A 25,478-nucleotide genomic window follows, 5' to 3' on the forward strand; every position below is an offset into this window, starting at 1 on the left:
AAATTGCATGCACATCTAGCTAACATCAACGCTGCTTCCTTGCAGAGGTGAAGAACTATGAGCTACCATTTGGATCAAAGGTCCGGGAGCAACCCTGCATGGAGGTTATGAGAGATGTTGTACTGCATGGCCGAGGGCGTCCAGAGATACCTGGCAATTGGCTGGTGCATCAGGCAAGTACCAAAAAAGGAAGGTAAAATTTATGGCTTTGCCACGAGAACACCTTCTTTTGCCTACTCCTCCTCTTGAACTGTTTACATTCAAGCTTATAACTGAGAACTGGTGCCCGAGTTTGTTTTCTTCTTCCCTCCTCATCCGTTTTGGCTTCTTTTCTTTTTAGATCGTAAGCCTGAGGGCAGGGGCAGTCTTATTTGTTATTGATCTCATGTTATTGATCTCTGGAAGCCTTTTCCTCTGAAGAGCAGTGCAAAAATGCTTTAAATAAATATTTCTGAGCAGCAGACCTAGAGGTGCGTGTCTAGACAAACAACATTTGCAGAAATCTTGAAGCCCCCCCCCCCAAACACTGTCCCCCTCCCCAGGTTTCTGAGGCAAAATGGAGACTTTGGGGGAAATTGAAATTAACATACTTACTTTCTTATCAAACCAATTAACATACTTACTTTCTTATCAAACCTAATATGTTTTAACATAAAATGCATCCTAACTTGACATAGTACAATTTTATATTTGGCATATTTCTGAAATGCAGAGAGTTGGCCTCTGTATGTTTACTCATAACTAATACTGATTCTGTTTGGTGGCACTCTCAAAGTACCTATGATTACAGTCTCAGAAGAATAAATGCTTTATGTTTTGTACAAGCACCGTTGCAAATGCACCCAGTATCAAAGAGCACAAGCTGTCAACTGCTACCGTATGCTGCCTTGTACATTTTCTCATCTTAGTTTTTTTGCAATTTGAAGAGGAAAAAATAAAAGCTAAAAGAAGAAATCAATAACTTTGTATTAAACAAAGTGAAGTGTGCTTGGTGGACAAAAATGGCCTCATATAGTCACAGTCCTCTCATGAACAGTCCTCTTCTCCTCTTAAGGCGTTGTCCTGAGAGATGGGTCCCCCGCCCCCACTTTCCATTATAACACTGCCCAAGACCCTTCCAGTCAATTTTTAGTTGCCCCAGCAAAGATGGCGCTGGCTCTGGCAGGACTTGCACATAAGCTAACTGGACAAATGAGGCAGGACAGAACCTTCTGTTTCCCCTGCCTGGTCAGCTCTATTGGGCTAGTAAAGCAGATCATCTGCTTCATCTGTTTGACTGGCTTCCCATACTGGCTGTGGAGGAAGTGTCTTCACTAATCACCAATACGTGCCTGAAAGAAATCAAGATTTATTGCAGCTTTCCCAGTAAATCATCAAAATATTTATGTGGGCAATAGCATCAAGCAGAGTTTATTTTTTGGGAGGTGAATGGAATACGGTGTCCTTCAATAGGGAAAAGGAAATCAAGCACAAGGTCAAAAATCATGTTCCTGAGCCAGTAACGCACACTGATTGCTCTTCTTTTTACTTCAAAAGTGGGCAATAATTGTAGTGAAGCAGAAGGAAGAGCACGGAGGAAAGTATCAAAAATACAACGCATGTCCTTATTTTGATGCCCTGTTCGTTTCGTTCCCCCTAGATTTGAGATTGCTAACTTCCCAGCTTCCTTCTTAATTTCAGGGAATGCATTTCCTGTGTGACACCATCACAGAATGCTGGGACCATGATCCTGAAGCCAGACTCACGGCTCACTGCGTGGCAGAGCGGTTCAACCTGATGGTGCAGACGGATTGCGATGACATCCTCAACAACAACAACAGCAGCAGCAGCCACGGCAGCAGCCTTGGTGATGAGGCAAGCAAAATGGGTTGCCCAATAGATGAGAATCAAGGGAGTGACAGGAATATCCAATGACTGGAGAAAGAAATAAAAGCTGGACAAAAGCACCAATGGGCATGCCACTCAGAAAAAAAACAACCTCCCCCAAACCCCATTTAGTTCTCTGAATGAATAAAACATATTTATAAGCCCTTTTAATTTACTAGGCAAAAAGGCAGAGTCACTGTATTATGTTCAGCACGCAATATAAATCATTTTATACTTATTTTAAATGTATAACACAAAAAAATCTTTATTTTTAAAAAGATTCACAATTAATAGGCATTTTTTTTTAAAAAAAACACCATCCAATGTTCATTCTTTACGAGGGGGTAAGGCAGAGTCTTGAACCTAGCCTGTTACTAGATCACACAAGAAATTGCTGGAACCATTAGGTGTTAATCAGAGAAGAACTCCATTCGCTTGCTTTTAAAAATAAATAATTTTTTCTATTCACACAGGCTTCCAAAGTTTTGAAAAATTTGTTACATCTCTCAGACTTTGAAGAAACCCAATATTGATACCATGTTTATTCCTAAAGTTAAGGTTTGACACCTAACTCTTTCTGCAAACTTTCCTTCCTAATTTCCACTACTGTCATCTCAGCCAAAACCCACATTTTGTCTAACCATCTTATTTGTTCTTTAAACTGTTCTTTCACTTCAATAGAACATCTATTAAATTAGAACTCCAAAGGAACGCAATGTGGGCTTCCGAGTAAGAGCCAGGGCTTTTCAGCATCCCACCCTTTCCACAGGCGTACCACATGCCACCTGAAAAGCCACTTGTGAAAGTCACTGCTGTCTTTGGACAAGACAAGGCGTTGGCTACTGGATGAGGAAGATCTCTGCACAGGCACGGGGCTCTCTGGATTCTGGACTAAGATTGCAACTGTAAGCATCCTGGGGAACTTAAGTTCCATTGAAACCAACAGGAGATACTTGAACTATATATATTTATGTTTCACAGTGACAGACACTGGCTTGTGCAGAAACCTGGCATTCTGTAGCAACTACTGGCAGATTTCTATTTCTTTTGTTATTTTGAATGGGCTTCTTTCCACGAAAACTATACAACAAGTTAATGGAAGCATATAGCTTGCCTACAAAGCACCATCTCATCTTAACTCGCAAAAGCGGTGCAAGCTCTCTATGAAGAGAAATCTGGATGCTTCAGAAGTGGCATTTGTGTCATCTGCGTGTTTGAATAGACAAGAGCAGTGTGGGACAGGAGAGAGAGAGAGAGAGAGCGCGCAGAGATATTCTTAAAAAGCTCACAAATTCTGAACTGGAAAATCCTATTCCACAATTTGAAGCTGAATATGCTGTCAGCATTGAGCACCACATTGCTATGAACACAGACAAAAAACAAACAAACAGTTCCGTTTGGTAGCTTTATTTCCTTCCCTCCCCATTTTCTCACACATGGAATTGTACACTAGTCGCATTAAGATTTCAGTGCATTTCACAGCAAAAAAAAAAAAGTACAAGGGAATCTTAACACATGTGCATAACCCTCCCCCCCAAATCCCCCCAAACACTTTTCAGACTTTGTGGAAAATGAGGGCGATTACTTAACCACTCTCGGGTGCATTCGGATAACCTTTTCCCTTAATATGGAAGAAAAAACTAAACACACTTGACCAGCACACACAGAGTTTGAAAGTTTCCATGATGGCAGGGAGAGGCCCCACTGTTGACACAAACCAGAAGATGACAGACAATGGTATATACACTGATTGGAAGACTACATCAGAAGAAACAGAGTAAGGCACCACTCTTAGAAAAATTAAGGTAGCTTGTAGTAACAAGAATGAAAGCCATAAATCAGTACTATTCTTAATTGCCAGCAATTCTTAGACTTCAATAAAATATTGGTATCATAAAAAACAATGGACGTTTTTACCTGAACATGGTTTTCCGGTATCAGAATGCAACTGGTTTTGTATGCAGTCCCATAGCAAAAAAACAAGCCTTCTCAGGTGTTGTAGAAAAACCAAAGTGACGGTCTTTGTACTCAGCAGGCACACAAAGATGTCTGACTCGGAACTTACACAGAAGACAAATGAAATCACTTGCCTGGGCAACCTGTAACACTGACTCTGTCTCAGAGATGATCCATGGAGAACAGTGAGTGGGGGCAATGAGCTAAAGTATATATAGAGATATTTAAAAAAGGACACATCAGTCAGGTCTGAGCTCCAGTCTCTTCAAAGAGACAGAACATCTTCAGGGTATTTACAGCAGTTTGCTAAGGAAATGAAGCTGGCGGGAGGTTAAGGGAAATTCTAGAGCTGAAAATTGTTCTGAATTTTACTGCTCCCACCTTTCTCTCCACAACTCTTTCACATATAGGAAACACCCCATAGTTACAATTCTAATCTACTTTAGAATGTTGTGTGTGGGGGGGGTGTTTTTAAAAAAGGTGTGGTTTACGTGACTCCCTCATTCTTCCACAGCCATGCACACATTGCCTCCGAAGAATAATTACAAAAAGAAGTGTCAAGTCCTGATCCAGACAGTTCAATAACACTGATTCCAAGGTCAACTTATGAAGAGCTTCCTCTTCAAGGTTTTCAGCAAGAATAATAATTCAGAGCAGCAAAAGGTGTTTCTCTATACGGGCACTGAGTAGTTCAGAAACAAGTGGGAAATGGAGCACAGATTGGGAAGAACTGTTCAGCTATTACTCCAGAAGCAATTCCACTTGGGCAGAACAGCATAGCAGCTCTGAATGCTACTGTTTCTAGAAGATTATATATATATATATATATATATATATATATATATATATATATGAGAGAAACATCTTAGGCAGCTTTTGCAGTAGGTGTGCTTAGAAAGAATACAATACACAGTTCAGATAAAATCTTCAGTGCCATATAAAATGTTTTTTGAAGTGGGGGCGAGAAGACATACCTGGTAAGGTTCTCTCTCGCTATCTTTTGATTTTCTGCAACTTTAAAGTGCCCTAGTAGTTTATTCCATTATGCTTACTTAATTTTGTGCAATTGTATAAAAATCCCAAAGGACTGTTAGTGAGACACAGCATTTTGGAAGTTGTAGGGATTAGAACAAAAGAGAAGAATAATTTTGAAGAAATGTCATCTAGTTTGTGTCTGCTGGTTGATTTTGTACGGCAGGCATTCTTTTCCAAAGAGGGTTATAATAAACCCAGCCCTCTCCCTGCAATTCAAACAGAGAACAAGATTACTCAGTTGAAGAAAAAAATTCCATGTAAATTCAATGGCAAATGCTAATTGTCCTAGGATCTGAGTAGTACACTACTGCCCAGAGACTGATCATAACCATAATATCTGAAACCACAATTTGATCCTTCTCACTATCCACAGTTTAAACAAGCCACAGTTGCCTGAGTTTGGATACCCACAAATTTCAAATCAGAAGCTGAATGTACAGGTACAAAACTGGAGAGTTGGAAGGGGACTATATATGCCTGAGGCTCACTATGACTCCCTTACCAGAAAACCAGAGCTTTCTAATACATCTAGGAACACAGGTGACCATTGTTTTCACCCTGGCATCTGATTGGCTACTGTGAGAACAGGCTTTTATGAAAACCTACGAGATGGCGGTGAAGGCTGCAAAGAAGTCATATTTCTCGGCCTCCATTGCATCCGCTAGCTCTCGCCCAGCGCAATTATTTAGTATAATCAGGTCTTTAACGTCCCTTGAGGGACAGCCAAATTTAAATAGCAAATTGACACACGGCTGTGAGGCATTTGCGAGCTTTTTTGCGGAGAAGGTCTTGTCGCTCCGCCATGACCTCCCTGCCAATTTGGATACAATAAAGGAACTGGAGGCCCCTCGACTGTCCTCGGGTCCAGTATTGGACCACTTCGACCAGATATCCCCAGCCGATGTGGACAGACTCCTCCGAGCTGGAAAGCCCACCACCTGTCCTCTCGACCCGTGCCCGTCTTGGCTGATTAGAGCGTGTCCAGACGAGGTGCGGGCCCTCCTGGGGGATATCATCAATTTGTCCCTTGGCACGGGGACATTCCCAGGGGAACTGAAGGAGGCAGTGGTGCGCCCGCTCTTAAAGAAAACATCATTAGATCCTTTAGATCTATCCAATTACCGCCCGGTTTCGAATCTTCCGTTCCTGGGTAAGGTGATTGAGAGAGCGGTTGCTGAACAGCTTGGTGGGTTTCTGGATGAAACATCGGCTCTGGATCCATTCCAGTCCGGCTTCCGCGCTGGTCATGGGACCGAGACGGCTCTGGTCGCCCTAACAGATGACCTTCGTAGACAGCTGGATCGAGGCGGGTCGGGGCTGCTGATTCTTCTAGATCTATCAGCAGCTTTCGACGTGGTCGATCACGAACTTCTGGACCACCGCCTTGCCGACGTGGGGATCCAGGGCACAGTCCTTCAATGGCTGCGCTCGTTTCTCTCTGGTCGGGGACAGAGGGTGGCGCTTGGGGGGGAATTGTCATCGCGCCACTCCTTGGTGTGTGGAGTACCTCAGGGTGCGATACTCTCCCCGATGCTTTTCAACATCTTTATGCGCCCCCTCGCCCAGCTTGTTCGGAGTTTTGGGCTGGGTTGTCATCAGTATGCCGATGACACCCAACTCTATCTGTTGATGGATGGCCATCCTGACTCGGCCCCAGACACACTGACCAGATGTTTGGAAGCTGTGGCTGGATGGTTACGTGGGAGCCGGTTGAAGCTAAATCCTTCGAAGACAGAGGTCCTGTGGCTGGGACGGGGCGATATGGGATTGGGGGGGCAACTCCCATCTCTTGCGGGGGCGCAATTAGTGCCAGCACCGTCCGTTAAGAGTTTGGGTGTAATCTTCGACACCTCCCTTTCCATGGAGGCGCAGATTGCAGCTATAACAAAGGCGGCATTTTTCCATCTCCGCCAAGCTAAGCAGTTGGCTCCTTACCTCTCTCGCCCTGACCTAGCCACTGTGATCCATGCGACGGTCACCTCCAGACTGGATTATTGTAACTCGCTCTACGTGGGGCTGCCCTTGAGACTGACCCAGAAACTCCAGCGGGTGCAGAATGCTGCAGCGAGACTCCTTACGAGGTCTTCGCTGCGAGATCACATTCACCCGGTGCTATACCAGCTGCACTGGCTCCCGGTGGAGTACAGGATCAGGTTTAAGGTGCTGGTTTTAACCTTTAAAGCCCTATATGGCCTAGGACCCTCGTACCTACGGGACCGCCTCTCCTGGTATGCCCCACAGAGAAACCTACGGTCTTCAAATAAAAACATCTTGAAGGTCCCAGGCCACAGAGAAGTTAGGCTGGCCTCAACTAGAGCCAGGGCTTTTTCGGCTGTGGCTCCGATCTGGTGGAACACTCTGTCACAAGAGACCAGGGCCCTGCGGGACTTGACATCCTTCCGCAGGGCCTGCAAGACAGAGCTGTTCCACCAGGCCTTTGGCTAGGGCACAGCCTGACTCCCTCCCTCGGCAATCTTCGCAGAGCTCTGGCCCAATGGTTGCTAGTGGCTTGAATTAATTAATTTTTATAATGAATGATTTTAGAATGTTGTTTATGTTGTACTTTTGTACTGTTTTATTGTTGTTAGCCGCCCTGAGCCCGGCTTCGGCTGGGGAGGGCGGGATATAAATAAAATTTATTATTTATTATTATTATTATGTTCTTCTAGGGAGCTGCCTTACACTATGCCAGACTATTGATCCATCTAGCTCAATATTGCCCACATTGTTTGGCAGTGACTCTGCAAGGTTTCAGAGAAGAACATTCCCAGTCCTACTTGGAGAAGCCAAGGATTGAATTTAGGCCCTTCTCCATACAAGTCAGATGCTCCAAGGCTAAACTACAGATGAACTGAGTCAGTGTGAAGTCTGGCCCTTACAAGACAAGAAAGCCTAATTTTGGACTTCCTCCCTGGGCGCTAGAGATTCTTCACCATAGTAGCTAATAGTTCACTAGGAGATCCCTTGTTCAGATCTCAGCTACAGACTCAGGGAGTGGCTTCAGACAAGTCACAATATCTTATGCTTGCAAGATAAGGATAAGAATGCTAACCTACTAGACAGGATTGTTGCAAATGTGACTTATTAATATGAAGCCAAATCTACAGTTCAGTTCCAAAAAGAAGCATATACATTGAGCATGTAGAGAAACTGAAGTGAAGGCATTAATCTATCAAATAAAGTGGCAAGAAAAATGTTCCAGCAGAGGCTATTTATATTCACCTATCTTCTGTTTCCAAAAAAAATGCAAAGAACTAAGTAGAGGAATTTTTTTTATATTTATAGAGGCAAGCAGTAGCCCCTATGACATGCTGGAAGGTTGGCATTTTAAATATTCGACTTGTGTTGAGTTACTTACATCTTTGACGAAGTACTTAGTTTGCCACGGTTCTCCTGTCTCAGCCCGAAGTCGTTCTTCATTTCTCTGCCGTTCCTCAAGTGCTTTCTTATGCTCTGTCGCCTTATCAATGTCCCCGTCCCTCAGAGACTCTGTCACATGTTGCCACAGCTTCCTGAATTAAAAAAAGGACAGCTGACTTCAAGCTCTCTTAGCAGGTCAGTGTCTTGTCAATGCTTGCAGCACATGAGCAGAATTCACAGCTATAATCTTGGCTCCTCTCATATTAAGAATAAGGTGAACTGAAAGGCAAGAAGGAACTGCCACCACATCCTGGAAGTGCTTTCTCTCCAGAAAAAATTATGAGAAACTTGCAGTGCAATATAGAATATAGCTGTTACCCAACTGAAGAATAAAAATGCATGGCAGCAGTGGAGAATCTCAGTGCAGCCACATTTAATGGAAGTGCCAAACCATTCTGTGAAGAACCTCTAATTCTCTGGGCCATTTTTTGAGAGCCTCCTATGCTCATTTTGGTTTTTCTTAGGTTTTCCTAACACATTTTTTAGAAAATAAAAAACCACTTTGGCTCCCACAAATATGAATGAAAAAGAAATGCAGGCATCTAAGTGTACCCAGTAAGTGTTAATTGCGAAAACATAAAAGAACTTCTCTTACCTGGATTCAAATGCCCCTTGTTTCTCAATGGGTCGGACTCGTTTTCTTGTGACAGACAGCTTTGTCAAGTCCATGCATTTTGTCTCTCCATTGCTGTAGGTGAATTCAAGGATGCTATTCCATTCCCCTTGCACTCTACAGACAACAGTGTTGGTAGCATTCTGTTTCACCTCACCAGTAACCCTAAAAAAACAGCATTCAAAAAGTAAAATGTGACAATAGCTGGATTAGCCCATGCTCTGTATTCATGTAGGGTTACAGCTCACATTGTGTTATTTCTTTTTAGAAACAGGAATACATGCAAGTTCCAGTACAGCAAGATTTGAGTGCTCATCATCTTCTTTGCAAATGTGTTTTAAAAAGCTACATTTCTAATGTTTAACTATGCAGCTAGTTCAAAACAGTTTTCAAAAGAAAATAGTAAACTTAGGAGCCCATTAGGGGCCCATTAATTATTTTTGCACTCATATCTTGCATTTTACTTCTTTAAAAATCATTGTTTTCTATTGATGGCAGCTCAAGAATTTCATGCCATGGAGGGTTGAGAGAGAGAGAGAGAGATAGACTTTTAAATATGTGGCTTGCCAAGTAATACTGAACAACAAAGTTTAATGGGAACTTCACCAAATTTGCGAAATCTAGCGTACCAAAAAAGGAGCATTTTGCTTACAATTCAATGCTAGATGAGTTTCTGGTGGCCTCCTCTAAGCTTTCTAAGATAGGAATACATTAGACTGGATAAACGTTCCTCTGCATCAAGGTGGCTACCCTGTAGCCCTCTGGCTGTTGCTGGACTCCAACTCCCATCAGTCCCAACCAGCATGGCCAATGGTCAGGCATAAGGGGAGCCGCAGTCCAACAACCTCTTGAAAGGCTATTGCTTGGCCGCTGCTACCTTAACATGCTGATTACAGTGAAGTATTGCAGATTTTGGATTAAAGAGAAATATGCAGTTTTCCCAACATCCTGTTAAAAATACCAATACCGACCAATACTAAATATGAAATAGTGTCTAGATATTATATTCTATTTTAGGTAAAACTCCCTGAAACCAGATGTTTCCCTAGCATTATTTTAAACCTAAGCAAATGCAAATTGTACTATGGAAGCCAACTTCTGCCTCAGCAATTCAGCTGTGCACAATACAGTTCCGCTCAATAAAAAGTATTTAATAGTAAAGTTCTCTGAAAAATCTATAGTAGCATTATTTTCATTACAATATCAACTAGCAGCAGAGTCACTATGACAGCATTTTCTCTCTTGTACTTATGACTACAAAAAAGCTCATACAAACACTAACCCAAAGTCCCATTGGAAATTGAAACGACAGACAAGTGCTTTGATGTATTTGATTTACTTGAAATAGTTATTGGCCATCTTTCAAGGCAAATGCTCTCTCAAGGCACTTGATATAGAAGCATAAAATTAGGAAGCACAATTTCAATAGCACAACACAATACATAACATTCTGTCATTATTTTCCACTATTTCCCTGCCAGGGGCCAGAGTTCAATCAATCTTCTGCAAATATTTAACTAGTTAAATAAATCAAGATGGTTTAGATGCTGAAAATCTAGTTGAGATTCCTGCACTGCAGGGGGTTGGACTAGATGACCTTGAAGACCCCTTCCAACTCTACAATTCTCTGAAGATCCTTTTCGAGTTACTGAGACTCTGACTTGAAAGCGACATTCCAGCAAGCACCAAAAGCATTTCAGAAAAGGTTTAGCTTCCTTTTAAATGTCCTTCTCAAGTTTTCAGAACAAAGTGGTAAAGTGGCTTGCTTAGATCAGCAGCAGCAGCATACATGGACTTCGTTTTTACAACATCCAGCTCAAAAGAGGAAGATGAAAAGATGCCATTCCCATAAGAAAGTTACCTGCAATTGATTCTGCACTACATTACACAAAACGCCTGCCAACCATAAATACTTACCGGTGAAGCTTGCCGCCATAGAATGGTTTGGTATGGAAAGTAATACTTGCAGAGTATCCCGTTTTTGCACAATTAACACTGACTTTTCCTCCCAGTTCTACCCAAGGGACAGTCAGAATTGACCGAGCATATGCACAAGGCAGAGAAAACGTGTATTCCTCTCCATGGTCCAAGAGATTTAAAATACCTGCGAGACAAGAGAAATTCACATCAGCTCCACAATAACAGAAACAAATAATTCATACTCCCCGTACTTATATTAGAGGATGCAGAGAACCAGGACTTTTTTATCAGTTAGTATTATCAATGATATACCACTTACTTAAGGTGACAACAGCCCTTTTCTTTTAACTCACAGAGGAGCTATTTGCACTAACAGTATAGGGTTGTATCCAGCCAAGCTTGTTTATTTATAAAAATATTTATATACTGCTATTTCATTAAGTTATCAAAGTGGTTTACAACAAAAGTACATAAACCATGCAGCAAAAACCATATTAGAAAGATTAAAATCAGTTGCTGTTCCGTTAGTGCAAGGACTTTTGCCTGTGCAATATAACTTTCTCCCCCTGAGACGACCCCCCCCCATGCCTGCAAATATGCTCTAGAGGGTTGGGAGATCCCTTGGAATAGATGGGAAGAAGTCCTATTGCATAGGTGGAAATCCTTGCTCTAACAGGAGTTTGTTGTATATACAACCCATAGTATATGTTAGGAAATTATGATCATTAATTGTAAAGACAGAAGATATACCCCCTGTTTTCCTGTGAGAGATAAAATTCATTGGGATCATCCCCATTTGCATTTTCTACTTAAGAGGCCAACATAGTTTGTAAACTAGTAAAGCCTATGACCCTCCCCGCCCCCCCCAGCACAATTCCTCTACATTTCTGAGGCTTGCTGGTATCTATGTCTTACTGTGACTTGTCAAACAACCCTACATTACAAAAAACGTCTCCACTGTATAATAAGTTGAGCAACGGAGTAAGATTAGTTTTGGGTGCAGGATGGACGACATCACCTCTCACAAGGAACTAGAGCAAAGCAACAGTTTCAGAAAAAGGGGTCTGTGCACCTGAAATTCTGTAGGAAATATCTGAAATTAACAGAAATGTGCAATGCAAAAGAAGCAAAGAAGAAACTGGAATGCATACTAGGGCCAGGACATAGGCATCATAAAAGAAGACACAAAAGACATCATCTGGAGACAAACATTTTTATCATTTTCACGTGCTACAAGATTTCCGAACTTGGTCCCAAGTGCTCCCAAAACAACTGAGGTCCACTGTAAGTTCTGACAGGACTGGAGCCTGTCTTCTTCTCTGACCAAGAGACCAAAGAGAGGTTGCCCTTGGAAGGAGCACCTAATCCTGTAGTCTGTTGCATCTGCAGCTGGCTGGGACAGAGGGCATAAAAGCTCAGCTGCACTTGGGTGTTAGGCTTGCCACCAAAAGGGTGACACTAAAGGGGTTCATTCCTCATAAGGTGTCTGTGCTTCTTGCACAGGGTGAGAACCTGGACAGTGAATTGTATGACTGGAGAAAGTTGCCAGATTCTCCCAGGGCAAGAGCCTGCAGTGTGAATATGAGGCAGGATTGGAGTGTGGCAGGGGCTGGGTGGTTTGTACATGCTTTTAGTAAAGCTGTTCTTAACCAGATAGATACCTTCTGGGATAACTGATGGGTAGTAGTACATTTTTGTTGTTGGGCTGTTATTTATATCATGGGCTTGTGAAGAGCCGAACATGGTTAGGGAGAGAAATGGCTATGGGAGACAAGTTATCACAGAAGTCGAGGGAGAGGCTATTTACACCTTGATTCTTGCTCCCACCTCTCCCATGGCTGGGTTCCTGGTGGTTCATCTGCTGTGGCCATCAGCCTGTCCATGGTGCCTATGAGACCTGGGTGGGCAAGCTGGGAGTTGATCTGACTCAGCTCTGTCCACCTGACTACAGCATCAGCACAAGCTACAGAGATAGGGTGGCAATGAAGTGGATGTGGCTCATAGTACCGGTACTTCCATCTACATCACCAGAAAAAAAACCCTGTCTTGGAGCTGGTTGTTAGGGCCGGTACCTGTTGTTGGGCCAAGAAGACAGTCAACAAGGGTCACTGCTGGTTTACCATCTAATCTGCTGCTAACCAGCTTATCTGACCAAGCTGATGGGCATGGTGATGGAGGAACCCCTAACAATAGCCCTGGATGATGTCAACATCCATGCAGAGGATGCCTCAGGTGTTCCTTTTCAGGACTTCATGGCCTCCATGACAGCCATGGGGCTGTCCCAAGTTATCAGTGACCCAACACACTGGCCAGGGCACACCCTCAATCTGGTCTTTGCTCCAGATGGAGGAAGGGGTTGACTGGAAGTAGCAGGGGGCTCATGGTCAAACCACTTTCTGGTGAAGTATGGTCTAATGGCTTTGATCCACCCCTGGAGGGGTGGGGTACTGAATTGGATGGCCCACTCTCACCACTGGAGATTAATGGAATCCAATGGGTGCCTAAATGCCCTGGGCCTTTTTCCCAGTGAGTAGAGCAGACAATCTGATTGAAACTTAGTTGCGCTGTTGAACAGTGAAGCACAATGAGCTCTTGAAATGGCCATCCCTGAGCATCTCTGGCACCATGAAGCCCTGCCTTCACAGGTTAGATCAGTGTTTCCCAACCAGGCGCCATATGGCCCCTGGTGGCCCCCAGGATATTCCAGGGGGCCAAAGGTCAAAATCTCGTAAATGGGGGGCCACAGCACACAACTGCCCCCCCCCGGCTACGTCCATGGGCAGGCCACAGGAAGGAAACAAGGTCAGAAGGGAGCCACGGTTAGAAAAAGATTGGAAAACATTGGGTTAGCTGACAAGTAAAGCACAAGTGGTGAAACACACACTGTAAAACCGACCAAACATGAGTGAGCCGATGTGGCAAGTGGCTAATTGCAGCGTTCTTCACTTACCTTCGCCAACCATAGTGACTCCTATTGACATTCCTAGGAATTTACTTTTAGTCCAGACGTGAGCATTGACACACATATTCCTTTCTACGCATTCGGCATAAAACCCTGAGACTGGAGGGTGATGGGACACTTGTTCCGCTACAAATTTGACTGTGTGGTAGTCCGACTCTGCTTGTTCCTGTGACTCTTCTGAGACAGTCCCTTGCTCAGAGAGGGAATGGGACGAAGAGTTACTACTCGTGTCGGACGGTACTCGGCTCTTCCACGAGCAGTGAAACGTTTCCCCGATGATCGGGTTGTATGGCTTTTTCGCTATCGCCCCTTTGCGACCTTCATGAAAGGAAGTGAGGTAATACTCAACAAAGCGGATCATCCTCTCCTCGGGGCTGGCGCCACTGGAAATCGCAATGAAGAGATCTGGGTGGGACATGAAGTCAGCATACATTTCCAGCAAAGAGCGTTTCTCTAATATAAAAGTGGGGAGTACCACCTGAAAAGAAAGAAAGGCATGAAGCACACCTAAAGCTTCGAATTGAAAGTGACTGGATAAGGGTATAACGCTTTTCTAAGCAAAGAGCACAACCTTAACTAGTGCAAACAAGAGGAAGACATGTTACTTTGTGTATTCTTAAAACACTATGAAATACTTCCTCCTCCTTTAGGTGTTCCAACACAGTGGAGGGTGGCTGTCTGAAGCTAAGGCATCATTTATACTTATCGGGGCTCCCTGAGTGTTCTAGAACCCCGATTTTCCAGGGCTCTGAAATGTACACCAAGCCTCCACAAGTGCAGGAAGCTTCCCATTTCAGTCCATGGTGGTCAACAGGAATGACAACCTGGGGTGAGATGGAGCTAGTACACACACACACACACACACACACACACACACACTCTGAGCAGATTCCTTATTACCCAAAAGAATTCCTAAATAAACAATTCTGAGAGCGCAGTTCAACTAGCTGATATAAATTCAACTGGTAGGAATGTCTTCAGCGAGGGCTTTTTTGTGGGAAGGGGAGCAAAGGCTTAATTCCAAGTTAATTAAGTTGTCTGTGCAAATCCAGATGTGGCTGGGCCAGCCTTCAGTTCCAGAAGCACTTCCCTCTCAATTTCAAAAAGATTAATGTTTCAGTCACTTACTCTTGTTAAGTCCATGCCAAGTTTGAGTTGAGACAGGAGATGCAAGATAACGCTACGCTGTTCTTCCACGGCTCCAAGGTCATCCTCTTTAAGTTCACATGTATCCTCTATCTCCTCATCTGGGTTTATTTCCTCTGGTTCCTAGTGTAAATTCCAAAAACAAATTACACTTCAAATAATTTACCAGCCCTAAATATCTGGGCTTTATAACTTAATCCCTCTTCCTCCCAAGCACAACGGTTCAGTCATCCTCCCAAACCTCACAGATAATCACTCATGTCTCAAGCAACATCATTTGTTAAGTGGCTTGTAGGAGTGATACTGAACAAGCCACTTAACAACAGTTAAGGCTGCAAGCTTCAATTAATAGCGTGATCCTGAGAATGACGAATCAGAAGAAAGACTTAGTTGCCTAACTAATTTCTTGGGCTGACTGAAGAGAATATCACTGTTCATCCTCCACAGACACACTAGCTCTCTTCTCCCTATGGAAGTTTTATTTTGTAAAAAAACACAAATTTTATTTTTCGTTTCTCTACAAAACTAGCCCATATGTATGATTTCACTTCTAGGAATAAGAGACACAAGCTAGTAAAGCTGACAGCACTCAGTTTAAACCAATGTCAGTGTATCTCTTCTGCAATACGGGTGGGATTTCAATATGCTCATTTTTTGTGTCTCTAGGGTGCTATTAAAATAGGAATTATTATACAATCTGGATTTCTACATTGATAAAAAATAAATAAAGATGGTTCAACAATGAATAGTAGCCTTTGCTTACAGGTTCTTATGCTGCCCAGGAGCATTCTTTAATGATCTCAAACACCCACCTCAAACACACTCAGGGTTTTGGTAATATGCACATTTACTTGATCTGTTAATTAAAAGCTGGGTGTTTCATCAACTGCGTTTTAACTTCAGCTGATAGACCTGCTTAACAGATAGGTATAATCATATTTTGCCTTTGATGGAACAATTTTTTTATATTTCTAGTACTTGCTGTCAATTTCCTGAAATGAACAAGACAAAATCACTGAGTGGGAAATTTAAAAACCCACTTTAATAACAATTAAATGTAAAACAAAAATAAGAGGAGTAACATATGTTATGTTTAATGCTAATGATGCTCAGTTTCTCCTATGTAGAATGATGACTTCAAGTATTACAGATGGAAAAAAGTGGGAACAGTAAAAGTTCTCTGACAGACTTGCCCTGAATATAAAATGTGCCAACACACAAAAAAAGAAATAAATGAAGTATAGCCTGCATGTATCCATGTATCACAGATTATGAAGTTTACTCTCCCAGAAGGAATTCCTGCTTGTCCTAAGTGGAATAGCCAACTACAAAACGGCTATAGACCAAGCATAGAAGAAGTATTTAGTAAGATGACCTGGACTCAAAGGTCTATTAGCTCCAATGGCAGAGAGGGAATGATATATTCAGTATCATGTCTCACCTTGGAAGAGGCAGACTGAAGACAAAGACAGATAAGGCACACCAAGTATTTGTTTTTAACTAATTTTAATGCTGTGTTTTAAATTGCTGTATCCCACTCTGGAACCTTGTGGTGAAAGGCAGGTAACATTCTGAATAAACAACAAGGAGTCTTATCCACTTGGCCACTATGGTATCTATCAAAATAAGCAAAGCCTTTTCAAACATACGGACCCAGGAGTTACCCTCCATATTCCACAAAATATTTGTCAGTGATATTAATAAAGACTGCTTATAGAACAGAATAACTGTGAATGCTTATTGTTCCATGTCCCATTTGAAGTGCCCTTCAAAGCTATACTGAGTAGACATCTTCCTTTAATAGTTCCTCGGAAATGTGCAAAAACATTTCCCCGCTCTTCCCTGCTTTCTCTACAGGCACCAAAATGCACCAGTATTTTAGGCTGTGACAACGATTCTCCAACAGAAGGTCTGGGAATGCCAGTGGGTCCCAGTGCACTTTCAAGTGGGCCTCACTGACACAGCCCACACTGTGTCTCCTCACTTGCCCGCCCTGCCCCTGCCATTTTGATTGGACTGGTGCCAGTACCAGCAATTCCTTGCAGAGAAAGATGGGCGGGAGTCAGAGTTGGGATGGGGGAGGAAAGGGAGTTTTCCCTTCTCTGAGAGGAAAGGGCAAGAGGAATGGAAGGAAATTAGAGATGCAAAAGGCTAATACAGTGGTACCTCAGGTTACAGACTCTGCTAACCCAGAAATAGTACCTCAGGTTAAGAACTTTGCTTCAGGATGAGAACAGAAATCGTGCTCCGGTGGCGGGGTAGCAGTGGGAGGCCCCATTAGCTAAAGTCGTGCTTCAGGTTAAGAACAGTTTCAGGTTAAGAACGGACCTCCAGAACAAAATAAGTACTTAACCCGAGGTACCACTGTACTTAAAAATAAGTAGCAACTGGAAACAGAAAGAAAGGAGATGAGAAGAAAGCTGTTGCAGAAGAAAGAAGTGAACACAGTGGCGTAGCGTGGGGGGTGCAGGGGGTGCCGGCCACACCGGGCGCAACATCTGGGGGTTAGGGTTAGGGGGCGCAAATTACTTGCCTTGCCCCGGGTGCTGACAACCCACGCTACGCCACTGAGTGAACATAAAAGGGTAAGGGAGGAGGAAAGGAAAAACTGGCTGCTTAGGTAGATAAGGCACAAGTGTTAAAGGAGAAGAAATAACAGGAGATGAATAAAGACTTTGAAATGGGGGGATAATATAAAAAGACGTCTCCATCTAGAGCCTCTGAAACAGCAAATTCTACCTAAAACGGGCAGGCTGAGTCATATCACCTCAGGGCCAGTATCTGTACTGCGGAACTTCTTGCCACAAGGAAATCGCTCTGCCAGGGAATTTAGAGATTTCTGAAGTGTAATTAGATATCAATAAAGAGCAATGTCAGTACCTGCCAGCTGATTATGCCTGTCTCCATCTCTACCTGCCACCATTTTGTAATTGTTTCTGCCCCTGCCCTGACACCCAACAGTTTTGTAAGTGCTAGCCTTCAGTCCTCTCAAGTGGGCCCTGGGGGCAGAAAGTTTGAGAACTGCTGGGATACCTGAATTAATTTTTCTGGGATGGAACTATGGTGGATATTCATCCCAGTGCGCGCAGAAAAATAGCTGAGAGAACAGTCACATTCACACTACTACTGCTATTGTGGAAACTCAAAAGCTTTGCAACAGGCCTTGCTCCTCCCAGCAACTGGGAGCGAATACTAAGGAACAAGGGATACAGGAGCAGAGGTTGGGGGGCAGCAAGAACAACATAGGAAGTGGGCTATGAAACTGACTCTTCCCTATGGCTGGTGAGGGAGATGTGATTTCATTTTAAATCATCTAGTTGCATCTTACTAAATGAGTTTATTTTTTTGCTTGTATTTGTATTTACTTGTATTCCTCTCCCAGCCTTGAAGTTCCCTGCTCACGGCATACTGCACTCCGAATTCTATTCAGTTACATACACTCATCATTTAGGAATGCTTGGGTGTGTGGAGATTTCTGCCTCAGTGAAGAATGGGTTGGGCACCAGGTCTTTTCAGGTACAATTCAGTAACTCTTCTAGGTAACACCGTCAAGTGCTGCAAGCAACAGGGTGTGTAGTGGGAATTTGCCATCTCCTAGAGCAAAGTGTGGTGGTAACCAGGGAGAAGTAAAGAAAAGCAGTAAACAGCAGTCATCAGAACAGGAGCAGCAGCCATGACGGGGTAGGCAGAGAAAGGGAGACTATTTTCTTGCATTGTCTCTCCAGGGTGCGAACAGCTGCTGAACTGTCAGTAAGTATGCTGGCATCACATTCTTCCAGTAAGGGTATTCCACTTCTGTAACTCAGTTTCTTGTTTGGAAGCAACCATGATTCAAAGCCTAGCTTTGGCTTCCAACTCATTAAAAAAACTTAAACACACACACACTTTAAGTAAAGTTTAAATCAAATAGGCAATCACTAAATTTCTTCATTTTTAATGTGGGAAATGAAGAAATGACAGCATCCATTCACTACAACTTTCATGGTTTGCTTTCTGAAATATGGTCGTATTACAATTTTTTTATAGCTTTCATTATATCCTTTCAATTTAAGATATTTTAAGATCAGATATGTAGTTTTACAATGAGATCTTACAGCTTGTTGCTCCATTACTATTCTAATCTGCTGTTAATTTTCAAGAAAGGTATCTATAGATTAAGTGACAAAATATATATATTAAAAACATCCAGTTGCATTCTCACTTTATCTTGACCGATTTGGGCACATATACCTGGAAATGTTTTCACCGTTTAATCTGCTTATGGCTTTGCAACTATATTTAACTGCATGGGATTTATTATAATTTACTTAATTATTCCTTTCATCAATGCTACCTTTTCCATATTTCCTCCTGTTAATGACAGAAGGGAAAAAGCTACAACTTAAGAAGTGATACCTGTATTGATACTGTGTTACACTCACAGAAACTATTTACACTCTGATTTTTCTCAATGATGCCTACTCAAAATAGTAGTATATTAAAACCCTGAGCCGTCCCCATTTCTCAAGTAAAGGAGGAAAAAACCAAAAACAAAGCACACAACAGGGGCTTTCATGTTAACCTTACCCTGGTTAGCTGACTGGAACCTGAAATGGACTGCTCCTCTCTGATCGATGATGGCTTGTTTTGATCTGCTGGGAAATTCTGATCTGCTCCATTTTTGAAGTGGTTTGGCAGGGAGATCTTTGGTTCCAACCAGCTGATAGTTGTCCCTGAAGCAAACGAGAGTTTACGCTGAAACTTGCTCATATTCTAGAAGCGTATTTTGTTTTTCGAAAAGGCAACTGTCATTAAGCAGCTTTACTCCCCCCTCCCCCCAAAATGACTAAAAAGCAACTGAGCTTGCTCAAGCAGCTACAAAAAAACAAGGATGGGTGCAGGAGAACACCACCTCCTCGGGTCATTAGAATGATGCCTGTGATTGGGCCATGATGAAACACACAACTTGCTCCGGCGGAGGAGGAGATGGGGTTACGAAAGGTGTAATCAGACACCAGTTAAAGAACCCAATAAGACTGGGTTGTTACGTAATCCCTTTGGACAGGTTGCAGCATCGACATTCTAGCAACACCATTAGGGGAAAACAATTGCAAACTGCAATTTATTTCTAGGAAGTAAAGCTAAAACTAAAGAACACACGTTTTGCCAGAGGTCTTGTTGGGGCATTGACGGGGTGGAGGGAATACTTGGTTTTGCACAGTTGAATAAATCTCTGTTGAATAAATAATAGTTGCTTGAAAATAAAAGCTGCATCATTTGGAAAACTGTCACCCGTTCGTTTAATGATTCTGGTGTCTCCAATTACCCCCCAGCTAGTCTATCGGAATGGATACAATTCCTCATCAATAATGAAAATGTTCCATTCTGTTCTCAAAGGCTAGTGTGTGTAGACTCTAATAATGCCCTATTAAAAGAAACACATACACAAACTTGAATAAAAGAACAGTCAATCTGGGACATAAACATTACTGGTAACTTGGCATCTTCTGCCGACCACAGTGCCGGATTCTGAGCTGAGCTGTTACACCATACAAGGACCCTGGGGAAGTTCAGCAGCAGCAGCAGCTATCTAGGTTGACTGAACATTCCCCTTCGGGTATGATCTGAAGGCACATGAGGCCACCACCATTTGGAAACTAAGCAGGTCTGGTCTGGGTCTGGGTCTGGTGCCTGGATGTTGACCACTTAGGAATGCCATGTACACCATTGTGAATTCCATGAAAGGAGTGATGTAAACTCATGATAGGCAAATGCTAAAGTGCAAGCAGCAAAGTGGAAACGTAAGAACTCCAAAGTACTGAAGGCATTTAAATATGTTTCCTATTTTGCACGGAAGAGAAAGATCAATTCAAGGCTTTATTAAAAGAAGAAGACAGAGCAAATATAACTCACCAGTAGGTAAGGACCCTTTTTGTTGCGATGCATGCTGGAGCTGAAGAATGTGGAAACAATCGTTTAAGCAATTCATTGTGGCCATAGAGGTTGCCTTGAGCATCAGCAGGTCTTGGTCCAAGGAAGAAAGATGGCCAGAGGAAGGAAGACATTCTATGTTCCTTATCAAGTCTCTCTGCTGTCCCTCAGCTTGCGACATCATCTAGCAGGCAATCAATGCACAAAAGGCTGAGGTTTGGGTCATCTGAAACAACAGCTGAACTCTTATTTACCTAAAACCCCTTGTTATTCAAATTCAGTGTGCCAACGTAACATTACGAAAAGAGCACTCGGGCTTCATCCAATCCCCTGAACTCTTCAAACATCCAAACTATATAGATTGTTAAATGAAGCTACTTCTTACTTCAGTGGAGACAGTGGAACAATGTCCTTCACCATGCCCAAGAGCTAACGGCTAGTTATGGGGGCACAGGACAGGTCATACGTAACCTGCCTTCCAGAAAAAAGGAACAGCCACGGGCTCAGCAAAAACATCTGGGGTGGGTGTGTCTGCCTCCATTGCCTCCCAGGTCTCTGCCTAATTATAGGGCCTGCCTTGCATTGCAGAAATGGCTTGAGACCTCAGGTGGTTCTTTAGTCAAATTATCTTGGGAAATAACTCTATCTAAACTCACCTAGCCAGTTTTTTTGGCTAACCTACGCATTCAAACCAGCAAGAACATATTGCATATTCAGACTAAATAAGCAAACACACACACACACCAATCTATTTTTAAAAGCATCATAAGATGGTGCCAATCCATTCCTTTAGAACCATAATCATATAAATGATCACATTCCACTCCTTTGCTGACACCTATGGTAGCAAATTGTTAGTTATTTAATTTATTACTATTGCATTTTTATTGCCAGGGAGAGGCGATTGTGGGCCTTTTTGTCTCACATTCTAAAATAACAGAGTTAGCCTTGGTTGGGCCAGTGGGTTGGGGTGGGGGAAGGTGGAGAAGACAACCATTTACTGTGAAATGTCTTGGGCTGAACCTGAATGGAAGAAACATTTGTGCTAATAATCTACCACACAAAAGTATCAGCCCTATATTAAAAAGAAGCACTATTCTTTTCTCTACTCAAAAGTTTTATCTTTTGTGGATGCTTCAGATGGGATGGAAACCAGGTACGATATCACATATCTCCAGAGTCCTGCACCTTCCCTCTTGTCTTGTCTTAACCCCCCACCCACCCCGCTCTCTGAATGAAATACTTCAGCGTTGTTTTTAACCACAGTCAAAGATTAACCACAATTCTTCACCATCTTGAAGCCTCAAACCTGTCCAGTTCTCTGTCCTGCTTGTTCTTAATGCTCTTTTTAGACAGAGGAAAGCCAGAAATGTGGTATGGTTAACACTGCCGGAGCAAAGCCAAGCACCAACCTAGAAGTTAAGACACAGTAGCAGAAATAGCTCTGCTTTGGATTTATTGAGACTTTAGAAATCCACCTTTTGAATGGAACTAGGTTCACCCTGACGTTCATCATAGTTGGTGCTCAGTAGGAATGAGGAGTTACCATATCATCACCCTCAAAACCCAAGGGTAAAAGGATGTCAATGGATCCTAAACTCCAGTGTTTTCGACTTTGTTTTGAGCAGATGATGAGCAGGCAGCACAGGACGCCTTGTCCATGATCACTTGAGAGAGTACTGAGAGCACAACTGGGTCACTCTACTTTTTGGCTACGTGATCTATTATGAATGGCGATCTCAACCTTCTGTAGCCAGCAATGAGAGCAGATTACATAGATAATTCACTGCACAGCTTATTCAAACGAATATAAGGGAGGCTACGAGAGGGAGACTGATAGAATTTCATCACCATCCAGTGCTACATTCCAGCCCTAAGACTTATTACAGGAGTGATGATGGAACTAGTCATGTGTTTCCTGCTCAGTTTACTAATTTAAAGAATCATGGTCCAAGTGTCTGAGCTTGCTTTTCAAGAAAGAGCCAATCCCAAGTTCAGAGAGTAAGGTATCTCCCCACCCCTGTTAGGTCAAGATAACACCTGTAACCCCTTAGTTCCATGTGTAAGATTTTCTTTCTCATCATGAAAGGATTATTTATTAAATTTATGCCTTGCCTTTCCATACAAAATACTCAAGGAAGCCAACAATAAAATAAATAAGAATAAGTCGCAACTATCACCCCCGGGTACCCAGATAAAGAAGTATAGAGAATGGAAATAGCAGTTTATCAATTACTAGAATGAGAGCACATGTTGAGCTCAATGCTCACTGCCAACCTCAACCTGAGTAGATTAAGGGAAAAGTAACCAGAATAAGTCATTGACGCTGCAAGGTGTAAATTACTATGATCATAAATTCAATTATCATGCTGAATTTCAGATAGTACAGGGACTGTTTGCTTCCCAAAGCAAGCTATTCTTAACCAAGAAACTGGTAAAAAAGAAGAAGTTAAGATTATACTAACCTCTCGTACATCAATTAAATGATCTGGCTGCAAAATGGGAATTCTCCTCCCAGCTGGCAGCTTGTGATGCCCAACATTAAAAAAGGAAGCTGCATTTTGGCTGGGTCTTCTTTGCACACCAGGGGAGCCACTTCCTTGAGATGCAAGAGAGAAGCTGCGAGATTTCAGAGGAGGATTGTTCTGGTGAACAAACATACATATTAGGAAATACTTGAAAACTAATCTTTAAGTCTCCACCTTTTTTTACTTATATACATATTAAGTACATAGATATACTATCAGAATATGCACCCAATAATTTTGAAAACCCTGAGGACTGGCTAAATCATCAACATATATTCAGGCCTTGACCAATACTAAATACTCATCAGCACCCATGGGGCTGCTGCTCCATCTCCCCCACCATGCTGCAGTGTATAAAAGAGAATAGACACCTTCTCTGTTGTGCTGTACGCACTGTACACCTAATTTACATCTACAAGAAAAAACAGATCCACAGTCTAATCCCATGGATGCTTCCTCAGAAGTCAATCGCACTGGGTTCAACAACGATTACTCCTAAGTGAAAGGGCTGCAGTTTCAGTTTTAAGGACTGCATTGCCATTACAATTTAAGGAAACAGACTTCAGATTTCCCAAGTGCAGAAGAGACAGTGGTCCATGGAAAAAGCCAAACCTAGTTGGAAAGTTGTAGAATTTCCTTCTCTGGGTGTTTAGCTAACTACCTGTCAGATTATTTTGTTTTACTGAACAGTGCCATTAGAAGCTACGGAGAAGTCACTTCAGTGGCAATCAGAGGAGGTCCCCGCTATTCAACTATTTCAACAAATACACGCTTAAGTTTGCAGCGTCACATTTCAAATAAAACGACATTAAAACCTAATTCGTCTTGGCATTGCTGTCACCTTTCTATGGTAGGCTCACGCTTCTTCAGCAATTGTAATTATGACCCTTTAAGCTACATAATTGATGGGCAGTTTAAATAACTGCTGCATAACTTAAAGTATATGTTACAGACAGTACCTTTCCAATTGCTTCAGTGTGGTGCTGTGTGCATATCTGAAGCCTGCTGACCCAATGCTGCCGTTCTTTGGCATCAGTAGCTGGATTAAAAAAAAAAAAAAATCAGAAGGAAAAGGAAGTTCAGAGGCAGACAAGGCAAGAATGCAATTATTTATTTCAAGTTAAGTTTTGTTTAGGGAACATCCCAGCAATGCAGAAGGAAGGAGAGGGTGTGCAAAATGTGGCATAGATACAACCTGTGGCACCTCTTGCTTTGGGTTACTGGGTCTTATCCTGAGGCATATCATAACTCTAACCTCCCACTGCAATGGTTCTGTGGTCGATGTAGTATTGGTTGTCCACAGTACGCTTTTAGGTGATGCCAGGGCCACAGTAAAAATAGAGGAAAATGTTTTCTACAGCAAACAATGACAAATGTTGAACTAAAACTACTCTTCCTGCACTCTGAGGAAGCTATACTGAAAAAGGCGGGTGCACATGTCAAAAAGGAGCGCTAAGCCCTGGTGGGCTGCCCCTTATCCCCTTGTTACTGACGGACAGTCAGCCAATCAGGATTTTTCTTCTTCACTTCTCACTTCCCTCTGTGATCCCTGGCCTCTTGTTGTGGCCCCCCATTTATGCATTTTTCACCTGGGCCCCCCTTAGAATATCCTGGTGGGCCCCGGTTGGGAAACACTGTTCTAACACACCCACACCTTTTCACAATCCACTGATTGGGCTGGGACAAATATGGGAATCAGATAAGTGCAACTGTAAGATATACTAAGTGTTGCAAGTATTCACTATGAGTCAGAAGGAACATTACAGTCTGGACTACAACAGAAAGCTCCTCTTCAATGAAATGTGGCATTTGTCTGAACGCCTGTATAAAAGGGTAAAGACCTATCAGCCCTCATTCTTCAGCAGTCACATTTTGCAGCTATGCATTTTAGTAAAAATTGACAGCACATTGATTGGTTACATCTCTTGTTTTGACTAAAAGCACCACTCTCCCCAAACGATGCATATAGAAAAAATGTGACTGTTTTATGCCAACTATCAAAGTGGAATGGTTAACATGATTTCAATTGTTTAAAATATATATTTTTAAAAAACTTGAATAAATCTCAAGAACACACGGTAATTAAAATGCAAAGTTTTGTATATACCTAGAATATGCATAT

The 25,478-nt window shown here is 42.5% G+C and overlaps 2 protein-coding genes across 7 annotated transcripts in view; one reads left to right on the plus strand and one right to left on the minus strand.

The window, feature by feature from the left end:
- LOC310700487 (TGF-beta receptor type-2-like) overlaps positions 1-8,280 on the plus strand; it is a 42,727-nt gene extending 34,447 nt beyond the window's left edge. Inside the window, exons 6-9 of one of the 4 annotated variants that reach the window (XR_014522644.1) lie at positions 46-173; positions 1,681-1,854; positions 2,340-2,771; positions 8,143-8,280. Coding sequence is in view for 3 of the 4 variants with exons in the window: in XM_083490191.1 (XP_083346317.1) it covers positions 46-173; positions 1,681-1,854; positions 8,143-8,223 (383 nt within the window). In the remaining variant the exon portion in view is untranslated. The other 3 variants (XM_083490191.1, XM_083490192.1, XM_083490193.1) reach the window with 3 other exon arrangements.
- The window catches only part of OSBPL11 (oxysterol binding protein like 11), a 48,439-nt gene continuing 26,218 nt past the window's right edge, over positions 3,258-25,478 (minus strand). For all 3 annotated transcript variants that reach the window (XM_083489513.1, XM_083489514.1, XM_083489515.1), the window contains exons 4-13: positions 24,316-24,395; positions 23,294-23,473; positions 20,811-21,012; positions 19,485-19,630; positions 14,901-15,041; positions 13,761-14,250; positions 10,808-10,994; positions 8,873-9,055; positions 8,216-8,369; positions 3,258-5,063 (exon numbers count right to left, since the gene is read on the minus strand). In XM_083489513.1, coding sequence (XP_083345639.1) covers positions 4,986-5,063; positions 8,216-8,369; positions 8,873-9,055; positions 10,808-10,994; positions 13,761-14,250; positions 14,901-15,041; positions 19,485-19,630; positions 20,811-21,012; positions 23,294-23,473; positions 24,316-24,395 — 1,841 coding nt within the window. In that variant the 3' untranslated portion in view covers positions 3,258-4,985. The remainder of the gene's footprint in view (positions 5,064-8,215; positions 8,370-8,872; positions 9,056-10,807; positions 10,995-13,760; positions 14,251-14,900; positions 15,042-19,484; positions 19,631-20,810; positions 21,013-23,293; positions 23,474-24,315; positions 24,396-25,478) is intronic.

Source organism: Podarcis liolepis (genome assembly GCF_965112155.1).
Source record: "Podarcis liolepis genome assembly, chromosome: 1".
NCBI lineage: Eukaryota > Metazoa > Chordata > Lepidosauria > Squamata > Lacertidae > Podarcis > Podarcis liolepis.